Source organism: Hippichthys cyanospilos, chromosome 10 (assembly GCF_059441005.1).
Source record: "Hippichthys cyanospilos isolate Australia breed blue-spotted pipefish chromosome 10, RoL_Hcya_1.0, whole genome shotgun sequence".
In the NCBI taxonomy this organism is placed as follows: Eukaryota; Metazoa; Chordata; class Actinopteri; order Syngnathiformes; family Syngnathidae; genus Hippichthys; species Hippichthys cyanospilos.
The window spans coordinates 18,819,873-18,832,625 of NC_142378.1; the positions used below are offsets into that span (position 1 = coordinate 18,819,873).

Consider the following 12,753-nt stretch of genomic DNA (forward strand, 5'->3'; position numbering starts at 1 on the left):
AAACAGCTTGCCACACTCAAGCTTGTAAAAATCACATGACCAACCTCAGAAAACACACGATTGGTTGTGAGGTAAGGTGTAAGCAACAGTGGTGTCATTTCCAGTCCACATGCAACACGGCCGTGCCCAGAAATGGATTAAAAAACAAATAACAAAAAACAAAGGGTGGATTTCGCCACTTAATTCATATTCCGGGCGGCACAGTAGAAGAGTGGTTGCCACATAGGTGTCAAACTCGAGTCCTCGAGTACTGGTATCCTGCATGTTTTCTAGCCCAACACACCTGATTCAAATGATTACCCTATTGGCAAGATCTACAGGGGCTTGAAAATGATCCTATTCATTTGAACCAGGTGTGTTTTAGAGACAAGGTTTGAAAACATGCAGGACACCGGCCGCCGAGGACTGGAGTTTGACTCCTGTGGACCATTAGCACATCTGGCTCACGATTCAGAGGACTCAGGTTCAGTTCCAGCTTGAACCTTCCTGTTTGAAGTTTTCATGTTCTCTCTGTGCCCACATGGTCTTACCTCCGGGTTTGCCGGTTTCCTTCCACATACCAAAAACATACATACAAGATGTATTAATTAGACACTCTAAATTGTCTTTCGGTGTGAATGGTTGCTCGTCTTTGTCTGCTCTGCGATTGGCTGACAACTAATTTAGGGTGTCCCCTGCCTGAAGACATGCACCAACATGCCAGGGTCCCTAGTGAGAATAAGCAGCTACAGAAATTGGATGAATTCATATTTCACAAATGCCATTTTTATCATAATGCCATGTTTAGACAAGTAGGGATGCAGAAAACATTATGGTACCTCATCTGGTACCTCTAGTTTCTGTTGGAGGGGCATTATGATTGTGAAATCTAATCAATCTTAAATATGATTGTCATTTCTACCTAGTGTTGAGTTTTGAGATCGGAGGCCAGTTAAAACTGTTCCAAAGAGGGATTCGTAAAGAAAAAAAAAATGCTTGTTGTTTCCCCACCAAATTGTAAAGTTGAAGAACACTTGCAAATTTGACATTTTAGTCATAATTTTGAAGTTATAATTAGCTTTTCGTTTGTCACATAAAATGACATGGTAGATCATTCAAAAGCTTCAACAGTGGCTCACTTCTTTTTATTTTTTCGAAACTAAGAAGGGATACTAAATTTATTGATCAGATTTCAGGAGTCAAAAGTTGACTTTATGTAGACTATGACTATATGACTATATTTAGACTTAATTTGATAGCTAAATTATTTTTCATTTCTCAATTTAAGACACATTTTACCATTTGCTGTCAACTGAAAATGACACTGCTGGGTTTGGCACCATAATTGGTCGTTAACTTCAGCACTTGTGGTAATTTTCAGGCAACAGCAAAAACAAAATAAAACAGACACTAAAAAAACAAAACAATTAAAGGTATTTATGGTACATGAAATATGACTTTTAAATAAATTACAGTGAACCCTTGTTCATGGCGGAAGATACATTCCGGAACCTGCCGTGTTAGCTGAAAATCCGAGAGGTAGCGCCCCCACTTTTCACATACAAAACTTTTTTTTTTTCAGTGAAAAGTCTTCATGCTATACATATTATTTAAGACAAATATTACTGCAGTACACATATTTACTTAAATCTTAAATTATTAAACCTTATACACTGTACGTTTGTGAACTGTTACCCTTTTCCCTTGAAGTTTCGCACAGCCGTGGTCATATTAGCAGCGGCCCAGATGTTCTTCTTCCGTCAGTAGTTGGAAATCCAGATTGCTAACGCAGCTTCCGTACGGACGATCGTTTTATGACGAGCCGTAACAATTCGCTTCACTAATTGCCAAAGGTGATGGCAGCCGTCTTCTAATGTTCGTCTCGCCCCAATGTAGCGAACAGTGGATTCGTTCAATCCCAAATGGCAACCCACGGCCGCGTAACTTCTCCCTTGGAGAAGTATCACCTTCTCAGCAATGATCATTTTAAGTTGGCGTTTAGGCTGGAGCAGCATGCTTGGGAGCTATTCAATATGTCATGAAAAAAAAAATCCATGATGTGGTGAAATTGCATAATGAGTCCGCGACAGTGGAACCGCAAAGTAGCAAGGGTTCGTTGTATAGACAACATATACATATATTTTTGACTACTGACAATGGCGAAATAAGTTCAGTTTCCCTTAAAACGAGGGATGTTTGCCGGTAGGCCGTGTAAGTAATGAGAAACCCAACTCATGTACAGTAATATTTCTCAGCAATTCACAGTAGCTTAGGCCAAGGAAATTGAATTACCAGAATATTACAGGAGCGAAAGCGCGACAACACCAAGCTGTACGCCACCCTCATCTGCTCCCTCCCACCTCACTCACTTATTCACATTTTAATTACACGGCAACTCAACTCGGTGGCTATGGAACAACTCGGTCCTATTCCCCAGTACACCCACACTTGAAAATATATCATTAGGAAATGGGAGCCGGGCGCGCCGAAAAAAGAAGAGAACAAGATAGATTTGGCAGCCACAAAGAGAAAGTAGAGGAGGTATTTCTTTCTCTTTGGAGGTGAAATCAATGTGGCAGATAAGGCTGCTTAAAGGTTTCTATCAGATGATGCACAGGATCATCTCTTCACAATAGGAAAGCTTCCCCCATTGCTTTGTCAGCAGACTGCTTTTTCCGTGGCTTTTCTTTCTTGGGCGTAAGGGGGGGGTTTCAAACTATTTCATAATTTTTCCCACTCGCACAATTGGTATGCAGTGCCGCGCTGGCAATTTGTGCATGTTTGGGTTCCCAATTACAGAGTTGTTAAAGCACTTTCGCCCATGGCCCGCAAATTCTTATCAAGCCATACATTAAATACGCACAGGATGTCATGTAAATTGAGTTCATCTTTCCCCCCCTTTTGCAGTTGTTATTCATGTATTTTCAAATTGACAAATAAGTTGAGATTTTAATGCAAAATACCTGTTTCTTCTCCAGGATCTGGCCGGCATCCGTTTAATAAATAAAGAAAGAAAGAAAATCATGAAAAAAATAATGTCTTCTGTGTGCCAGGGGGATGGTTAGGTTGCAGCGTAAGTGATTGAGTGATTTGCATGGCAGCCATTGGAAATCATTACATTAGTGTTGCAGTGACACTGTGGAGGCCACACACCTTGAGTTTTATAGGCAGCCACCTCAAAGGTTATGACCCATGCTTTGGGATGAGGGAGGTAGAGTAAAAATGTCAAGCAAACCAAAGGCTTGTGGACCATAATATGGCCCGCCAAAGCATATGACGCCATCTGCCTTGCAAATCTCAGAACAATTAAAACCTCAGAGGGACTGTTAATAAACCACTCATTTATACTTACATTTTAAAATATGTAAAATGCTTGGCGACCCTAAAATACATCAACATCTAGCTGACAGTTTGTTTGCCGGGAAGTGATTTAAAAGGAAACTTGCAGTTACTTATTTTTTTATTTTTTTTTTATCTATTTTATTTTTTATCCACCCTGAATTGATACCTCCTAATTTATGTAAGGCACTCCCTGCAGTATGTACGTGCTTAAGAAACAACTAAAAACTTTAAACTTTGCAAACCTACAGTACAGTGTTTTATTTACTTTCCTCCGTTTTTATAGGAAATGAATCCCAGAAAAATAAACAAAAGATGATGATAGACAATAGATATGACATATTTTTGACATTTTTATGTACTGGCTTTATTTGTTATCTCCTCCTGAAACAATACTAAAACAAAACGAAAACGAGCTCCTTGAGGTCTTGACTTTCATTTCCTGGCAGTGAAAAAGTTCAAGTTGTAATCAAAGTGCGAATATGAGATTAGTAGATGATGTGCAGCGTTGCTAAGGCGTTTTTAAATCAGGCAAGCTAGCTCGCGCATCCCACTGAAGTTGCAACAGAATGATCCCAAAGTTCCTGTTCTCGTACGTCATTTCATGAACAATTTACATAAATTGACAAGGCAACCAATGAATGTCAAAAACACCAAGGGTGTTACTCTGTAGCACAACACAGAACAGAAAATACACGGCAGTGCATACAGTACAAACATACTGTTCCTCACCTCGTGGCAGATCATCATGTCATCCGTAGCCTGGCGAATAATCATATTTTAATTCATTGTCAGTTCCAGGGTCTATTTCTAATTTTAATTTAATGTTTAATTTCACTCATGCATTAAAGCAAGTTGTAGCTTGCCGGTAGAGAGAATAATAAAAAAAAAAAAAAAATCAAACTGGTAAACTTTCTGGAATGCCTTCTGAGTAATTATGTATTCTATTCATGTATTGTAATAATAAATTGAATAAAAATAATAATATAACGTTTTGAGCCATCCTAAATGTCCTCACTCGTGATGTTAACCTACCACTGATGACAGGTCACGTATGTGACAAACCAGTCTGGGACATAAACAAGTCCGCTTTTATGCTTGTTCATCTGCAACACCAAATGGCAAATCATGTCTTAATTGACACAAAAATCCATCCATCCATCCATCCTGGTGCCTTTACCAGCTGTTTATGGGCGGTAGGCAGGTGACACATTGAACTGGTTGCCAGTCAATTGCAGGGCACACTGGAAGGGACAATCATTCATTAACCAATCACACCTAAGGGCAATTTAGAGTGTCCAATACACCTGCCCTGCATGTTTTTGGTATGTGGAAGCCGGAGTGCCTGGAGAGAACCCACGCAGGCCCTGAGAGAACATGCAAATTCCACACAGGAAAACCTGGGCGAGCTGGAATTGAACTCGGGACTCTGAGCAGTGAGGCGGACATTCTACGCACTGTGACACATTTGTTAAACATCCTCAGATTTATTATTATTATTTTAATAAGAACAGGTTTAAGATTTTGACACATTAATCTTTCAAAAGTCCATGGTAACCAATACCTTAGAAAGAAGAAGATAACCTGAAAACTTTAGAAAGTGTTAAATAACCACTGTAGAGTAAATTCCAAAAGCAGGTTGCGACATCATCTGAGATTTAAACACTTTAAAATTTGTTAAACTTCCTCAGCTTTTGAGGACAGGAGTGGTAATCCACTCTTGCCCCCATTGGTCGAAGTCGCTCCGGGAGCCAAGGACAAAACACAGTGCTGTTGCAATGAACTCTACGTCCTTGTTATCATGTTTAGTCAGCTACGGGCTCCACTCTAGGTCGATGTCCAAGGGCTATTACACCGAGGGTAACTCCAGCACTCCATGAGACAATGAATGTACAAGGTTTAATTATTTAAGACTTAGGTAAATATCTACAGTTACCTTTGTCTCAGCGTAAAGTGTAAATGGTACCCAAATAGAAATGCAAGAATTCTCGGTCTTCTTTGAGCGGGGGGCTTTTGTCCCCATTAACCATGAAAAATGAGGGAACACATTATACAGATACACAGCGTATATATATATATATATATATATATATATATATATATATATATATATATATATATATATATATGGTGTCTTAATCACCATTGCATGCCTTACCATTTGTCATGATGTCATGATAATGGTTGGATGCTTTCAGGAAGACATTATGTGATATAATGTTGAAGTTGCTTTCTTAAATGATCTACTCAGTTGCTTCCACTGTCATTCTCACTAATGAGCTTCCATTTATATTAGTTGAGTATTTTGGGCAAGTGTCAGCATTTGAAACATGACACAAATTTTTGCAAGTTGATGTCTGGGAATTATGCATGCCGAAAAAATAGGTGGATATTTTTAACTGAAACTTGTCAGCTAATTGGAGAAGGGGGGTTCCTGAGTAGAGGTGAAGTTGTTAAGAAATGATGTTATGCAGATTTAATTTGAACATGTTTTTTGACCAGATTATCAAAAGCAGAGCCCCAAATTCCAAATTTTACTGACACAAAATGCTCAATTACTCCAGAATTCTTCATCTGATTTTCTATATTTTTTCTGCATTGATGTGCTCTTTCCAAACACACTTTAGAGAGATCATCATTTTTTAAAAAAAATATTGTCATTTTGCTTTTGTGATATTTGTCAAAGCAGAATGTTTGATACAGACCTGATATTGTAGCGAATTAAACTGCTTGTCAATAAAAATGATGAAATGCATATTCGGGTATGCCAGAGAGGCAAAAAGATTTAAAGCAGATCACAACACCTTACTTTGATTGGGTCATGGGGGTCAAAGATGACAAGGGCCACTAAGCTGGCACATGAGCAAGCGCTGCAGAGAAGATTGTAAACTTTGGGATGAGACATAGAATTGCGATAATTTCTGCACTCGAACACGACTACAATACATCACTGACGCTTTAAACACATTTGGATGTTGCAACGAGATCCAAACTGCACTAAACCACTGTCTGCGTGTCGGAAAATATGATGTACAGTAACCCGTGTGAACCCCATTAATAGTACACAAGCAAATCTATTTATTCAGACAGTCGCCGGGAAAATGATTGCTTCAATACTCCATCTGCTTTCTCTTCATCCCTCGTCTCTCCTCTGACAGATGTTGTATGGTTGTGCGTGCCTCGCACCAGGGTGCGACGGCCATTAGACATCGAATGCACACACTACGCAGTCAGGAATTATTATTATTTTATTTTATTTTATTTTTTTAACCTCACCATCTTGCTTTGTGTTAGATATTATTGGATTTTTATTTAACTATATATTTTTGCTGACATGTTCTTTTGGTACACTCACTTTGGAAATATTTCTTTATTATGGTAATGAATAGGGATGCACCGAAATGAAAATGTTTGGCTGAAAACAAAAACCTAAAATGGGAAGGGTTTGGCTGAAAACCAAAACACAGAAAGGAAAAGAAATTTGCAAATGGCCCCGTGGCAGCCAATCCACTTCATGAACTCATTGTATCATCAAACGCCAAGTCCTGCACATTTCTGTGAATAAATAAAGAAAATGAAATAAAACTGTATAATATTGCTCTGAATATTATTCTTGTTTAATCTTTTAACACCTTTTTAACGTGTGTTAATTTCAATGTGCTCCAGTTTTCTGTGGTAAATGTTAATAAATAGATAAATCAAAGGCAGGTTTATATTCCTTCAGTCTGATTCACTGACATTCCAACCACTAGAATAGAAAACAGGAACTTTGTTTGATTATGTATATTGCCAGCTAGAGTGACAAGATGAACCATTTTTTGTGATCAGTGTTAGGCAAGTTACTTCAAAATTGTAATGCACTATTTATTACTTATTACTGCCATTTCAAAGTCATTAGTTACATTACAATATTACTGCATTTTAAATGTAAGGTATTACACTACTTTTTTTTTTTTTTGCATTGCATTGCATCACTTTTATATTACGCTCACCAACATAACTGGAAATAGGGATTTGCCGTTCTAAACATAGCTAGCCCATTACTCTCATTAACACATCCAGTGAAAGGTTGGATTAAGTCTAAAATCAGTAAATCATTTAATTTGTATTGTATTGTAAACCTTTAAACACGACAAGTTACATTTTTTTTTATTTTAATCTCTTTATTACATAGCTTCACAGCAGAGTGATGCATTGTTTATGCTTTAGGCAGAAACAGTTAGGGCATTTCACAATTTCAATGTTAAAATTCAATTTCAAGTTCAGTCCGCTAGGTTAGGGACAGACATTTCAAAAATAGATGGTTTCCTTGGGGCTAACATTAGCGGCTAGCCAATATCATTGTTATTGTGTTTAACATACTGTTCGACATTAGTTTTTTTTTTTATGCTTCATCTTGATACATATTGAACACAATTGCTATTATTAATAGCATGTACAGTAAAAATTAAAGTTAGCTTACCTGGTCACTATTTCCAGATGTGACATAGATCTAGCTGACTAGGTTTCGAAATGCTGGACAATCCACTGTGGAAGGCGGCAGCATATTTTCTATGTATGACATACTCTCAGGTCTCGACGAGTCTCCTAACATCTTGATGTTGAAGTGGCATCCCTGAGCCAGAGAGTGATCAATTTGCCTGCTTTGTTTTATCCCTACTCTCAAATCTCTGCGTGTTTTCATTTTGCTCACTTCACATTACTCTGGGTCCACTCCGAATGGTTTGTCAAATTACTGGTGCTATTTGGCACAGTGAAAAGCTATTGTATTCTTCTTGTCTTTATCTCTGACGAACTGAAAGTAATGGACATTCGTCCAAACTTATGTACATATTGTCCATATTCAACGTGTCGTCTGCTGCTACCGCACTCATCTCCGTTTAAGTAGCCACTAATAATAGAAAGATAGAAAATAGAAACATTTTGCACCGGACTTTTCCATCCAATCTGTTTTTTGGTGAATTTGGGGGGGGGGGGGGGGGGGGGGGGATAGGAATATCATATTGTTGAGAGATTTGCAGTTATTATAAAACATTATTTCATTCATTGACACTTATTTTCTGTCTGACTTCAAAATGTCCGACGGACTGCATCTCATACACCACATACTCATACTCATACTGTACATAGTGAGTAGTGCTTGGCTCATTCACAAAACATTCACTAAAAAGAGTGTTTCAAAAGACAGGCTCTTTTATGTACCGTATTTTCCGCACTATAAGGCGCACCGTATTATATGGCTCACCCTCAATTAATGACACATTCTAAAACTTTTTCCATATATAAGGCGCACTGGATTATAAGGCGCACCCTCAATAGTAATACGCAATGTAATAACAATAATAACTCAAAAAATAACTCTAACCTCTCAATAGCATGATAACTCAATGTCAATATGAGCAACCTTGTTCATCTAAACACACAAGAGAAACAGGTAAAGCTTACTTAATCAGTTCATTCGCCATCTACGGATCCCAATCTCAATATTCATATATAAGGCGCACCTGATTATAAGATGCACCAGCAGCTTTTAAAAAAAAAAAAAAGGCTTTTAGGTGCACCTTATTGTGCGGAAAATACGGTATATATATGCATTGCACTTCTTGTCATACGTTCACATTTTAAGTGATTGGACATTTAATATTGTCTCCCTCTAAAACATTCTTCATTTAGTACATGTAGGCATGTTGGCGCTTGTACCAAACATGGCTTATTTAGAGATATGGAAAAGTTTCAAATAAACATTCAACAGCTTCTTATTTGCTTTAGAACACACGTTGGCTAGCATTTCTTTTCCAGTAGTAATTTTCTTTCGGCCAAAAACCTAAAATGAATTTTTTGCCATTTTCATTTGAAACATTTCTGGGGTTATTTGGTGCATCCCTAGAAATAAACTGAAAAAATGCCATTGTCCGTTTTTTTCTATATAAAGGTGTCACATAGATTGTATTATAAACTAGTAAGTAAAAATTTGTACTATCTTCGATTATACATTTTGTTCACATTCCGAGTGGTACAATTACAGACTATTTTACACAATTGTGGCCTCTGTATGACTGAGATGTCTTGTGTAAACCCTTTTTGGGTCCATACTTTTATTCCTAACATTGTGTGCCTCTATTTTTACAGGTTGTGCATTCCTAACCTACTGCGCCCGAGAGTCCGCCATCAAAGCCCAGAACGCCCTCCACGAACAGAAAACACTGCCAGGGGTAAGTGCTGCAGTTCATGTACATCTCACTCCTCGTAAAAAATGTGAGATGATGAGAAAACACAAGAAAGCAATTCAATCAGCGGCTTCACACTCTGAAAGCCAAGTGTCACTGCATCCTGCTCTCTGTATTGATCGGACATAGGCTGTCTCATACTTAGTCCTTATTAATATTGGTCATATTTATTGTACCATCAATTTCAGATGGACCACAAGAGATCGTTTCCATTTTTTTTTTTATTGCAAGTATTAAAAATAAAACTTGTGATATACATTTTATACATTTTGCTTTGTTTTTCAGTTCACCTGAAATGCAGGTGAACCCACCCCTACATTGGCCATAAAGTTAATTACTGTACTATTTGTTAATTTCTTGGCCTTTTTGGCTCAAAGCATATTTCCCAACACACCCTAATCTACCTTGCTTTGGTGGGTTCTCCAATCACTCAGCATCTTGCTTTTTGTCAGTGTACCAACAGTTAGTATTTTAACATATAGGCCTTTCTTTCTTTCTTTCTTTCTTTCTTGATCTGCCTCGGCCTCAGTACTTTCTCTACCGAGAATGCTCTCTTACCGCATATTAGCATAACAAGCTAAAATGTAAATCTTTATTTAGGTGTCTCAGCTCCTGTTCCACCCAGGTTGATACCTTGCTACTTGTTAGCAAGTGTGAAAAAGGAAACATTGTGACTGTTCTTTTACATTTTAACTCTTAACAAAATGTTAAAAACTTTTTTTGCTGACTCAAAATTAATACCCCTTAAATCTGCCATTCACTGTGCAGCCGCTCAGCCTCCCCCTTGTCATCCCAGTATATCCGTTGACTGTTAGACTGTGTTTTGTCTGCATGGGTGGTACAAGGGTGCTGCTCAATTAGTGACGTAACTAATTGAGAACCTTTTTTTTTTCTCTCTGATGGAGAGGGGCTAGTGCTGAGAGAACAGCAATGAGCAGGACTGTTCCGAGATGAAAAAAAGGCTTTAAATGTGTTTTTGATGCGGAAATAACATTCTCACGTGATAAAAAGCTTCAGAAAGTTGAATTTGTATTATTGAGGCCTTTTAAGTGATTTTTTACAAGCCCAAAACCCCCTAAAAAAAAAAATACACAAATGCCGGTTTCAACCATGCAACACTTAACAGGCCCTTGTCCGTTAGTGCTATGTTTGAAATTGGTTTTATCTTACTTTCTAATGGTGTGAGGGAAGCGATCCCTTTGAATTCACTACTCCTGATAAATTCCCACCTTCATGTATGTCCGCTGATGAAGCATACAAATAAAATAACAAAATCAGGTTTTAGAAAATGTATTTATACATAACATGGCTTATGGCAAGGCTGGTAAAAACACACAACACAGATTGAACTCAAACTATCTTTTTTTTTTTATTGTATTTAGGTGATAAACCACTTGAGTTAGAATAGAATCAAATAGAATCTAATAGAATCGAATAGAAGAGAACAGAGAACCTTGATTGTCAATGTAGAGCTTGTATACAATGAAATTAGGGTTGCTGCTCCGATTGGTGCATATTGAATAAATATGAACAGTAAACAGAACAAATATTATCGAATAAAACCAGTTGTTTCACAGAGTCATTTGTCTCTATTTTCAGTGTGCTCTTTTTTGTTGTTATTGTTAAGAGCTCTGGGGAGAAAACAAAGTCTCTGAGTCTGTGACCAAACGTGCAACATAAAATCTCCTGAATCTTAAAATAGATTTGCAGTTTTTGCGATTGTCCATTTTAAAAGTATGAATATTATTATTCCTGATTTCAATTGCCTGTATTGATAGAACTTAAATGGTATGTCAGCACTACATTCTGGCAATTTAACATTGTTCGTCAGAAAAACATTCCAGTCCTAAAGGAACGTATTGATTTAGGTGAGTCTGTAAATATGTTGATTTGACAAAACCCTTACAGTCTCTTGGTTTGTTTTGGAGTCGGATTTATTTGATTTGAAATAATAATACATGGAATATTATCATTTTGTTTGGTAAGTAATCTGCTTCAGCTCTCCTTGACAGTTTCTCCAGTTGTTTAAATAATGCACTTTTTCCCTAGTGTTATTGTGTTATTAATGTTATTACCATGATGACCTTTTCAGGTCGCCATATTTTCAAACATACCTTTGCATGTTGCTTACACACACAACACTTGGATGCAACATTTCTTCATACATTTTGACTGCTGCCACTCGAGTGAGTAATAAAACCGTTTTCTTGTACACTTTCAATCCCGCTTCATCACCTCTTGCACTGATTCAACCACCCCTGGTCATGTCCACGCCACTTTCACTCCTTTCTCCCACCTCATAGCACCCAGCTCTTGCTGAGCAAGAGCGTGTCATAGAAATGGAACAAGCAGACGTTGATGGCTGTTGGCCTCACGTATCCAGCTACTCTTACCTCCCCTTGGGTTGCACACAAGCACGCGAGGACCAGTGGTCCGTGGAGGCATGAGGTAGCCTTGGCTCATGCCATCGGTGCAGATCGGCAAAAATGCTGCAACACAGAAATTATTTTGCAAAGATGTCTTCTGAGTGACATGGTAGCTGCTGTCGCACATACCACGAGACCACACATTTTTAACCCATTAATGTATGAATTTATCTCCAATAGAAAGGTACCTCTGCTTATGAATGCCTCTTGTTACACAAAATTCAAGATACGAAAGGTGACATTGTTGGCACATAATATGAGACAGGAGACACCGGCACTCGCGCCAACATGACTGGAATGTAATACGTTATCACAATCCTTGATGTCTTCCATATTTGTTACAGTTTATGATGCATGTTTCGAATTTATTATTATGCTGGCTTGCCCAAGAGCGAGATACTATTTTTTTGCACTGATATTTACTGTGGTCTTCCACTTTTCATCTTTACTAATTTCATCCACACTTCCCATCAACAATTTACACTGTACAACTAACAGACATAAAACTGACAACAAACGTTCACATAAAAACACATATGTAACATACCACTTTGGGCTGTCGCGTCCAACCTTACCATTGTTAGCACGTTGTTAGCAATTTAGCAATGAACACACATAGGAAGCACTTCACATTAACTCAAACTAAACTTAAGTAAACTTACATGCTTAAAATAATCCATAAAACAATATTATTACTCCTGCGGATTTCTAAATGATTCCTGGATCACTGGAAATATCAAATGAAAACATACAAAGTAAACGGCCACAAAAGGGCTCTCTCG

General features: G+C 37.8%; 1 protein-coding gene across 4 annotated transcripts in view; it reads left to right on the top strand.

Annotated features, from left to right (window-relative positions):
• The window catches only part of celf5a (cugbp, Elav-like family member 5a), a 351,120-nt gene that overhangs the window by 19,142 nt on the left and 319,225 nt on the right, over positions 1 to 12,753 (top strand). For all 4 annotated transcript variants that reach the window (XM_088426234.1, XM_088426235.1, XM_088426236.1 and 1 more), the window contains exon 2: positions 9,448 to 9,530. In XM_088426234.1, the coding sequence (XP_088282360.1) occupies positions 9,448 to 9,530 (83 nt within the window). The remainder of the gene's footprint in view (positions 1 to 9,447; positions 9,531 to 12,753) is intronic.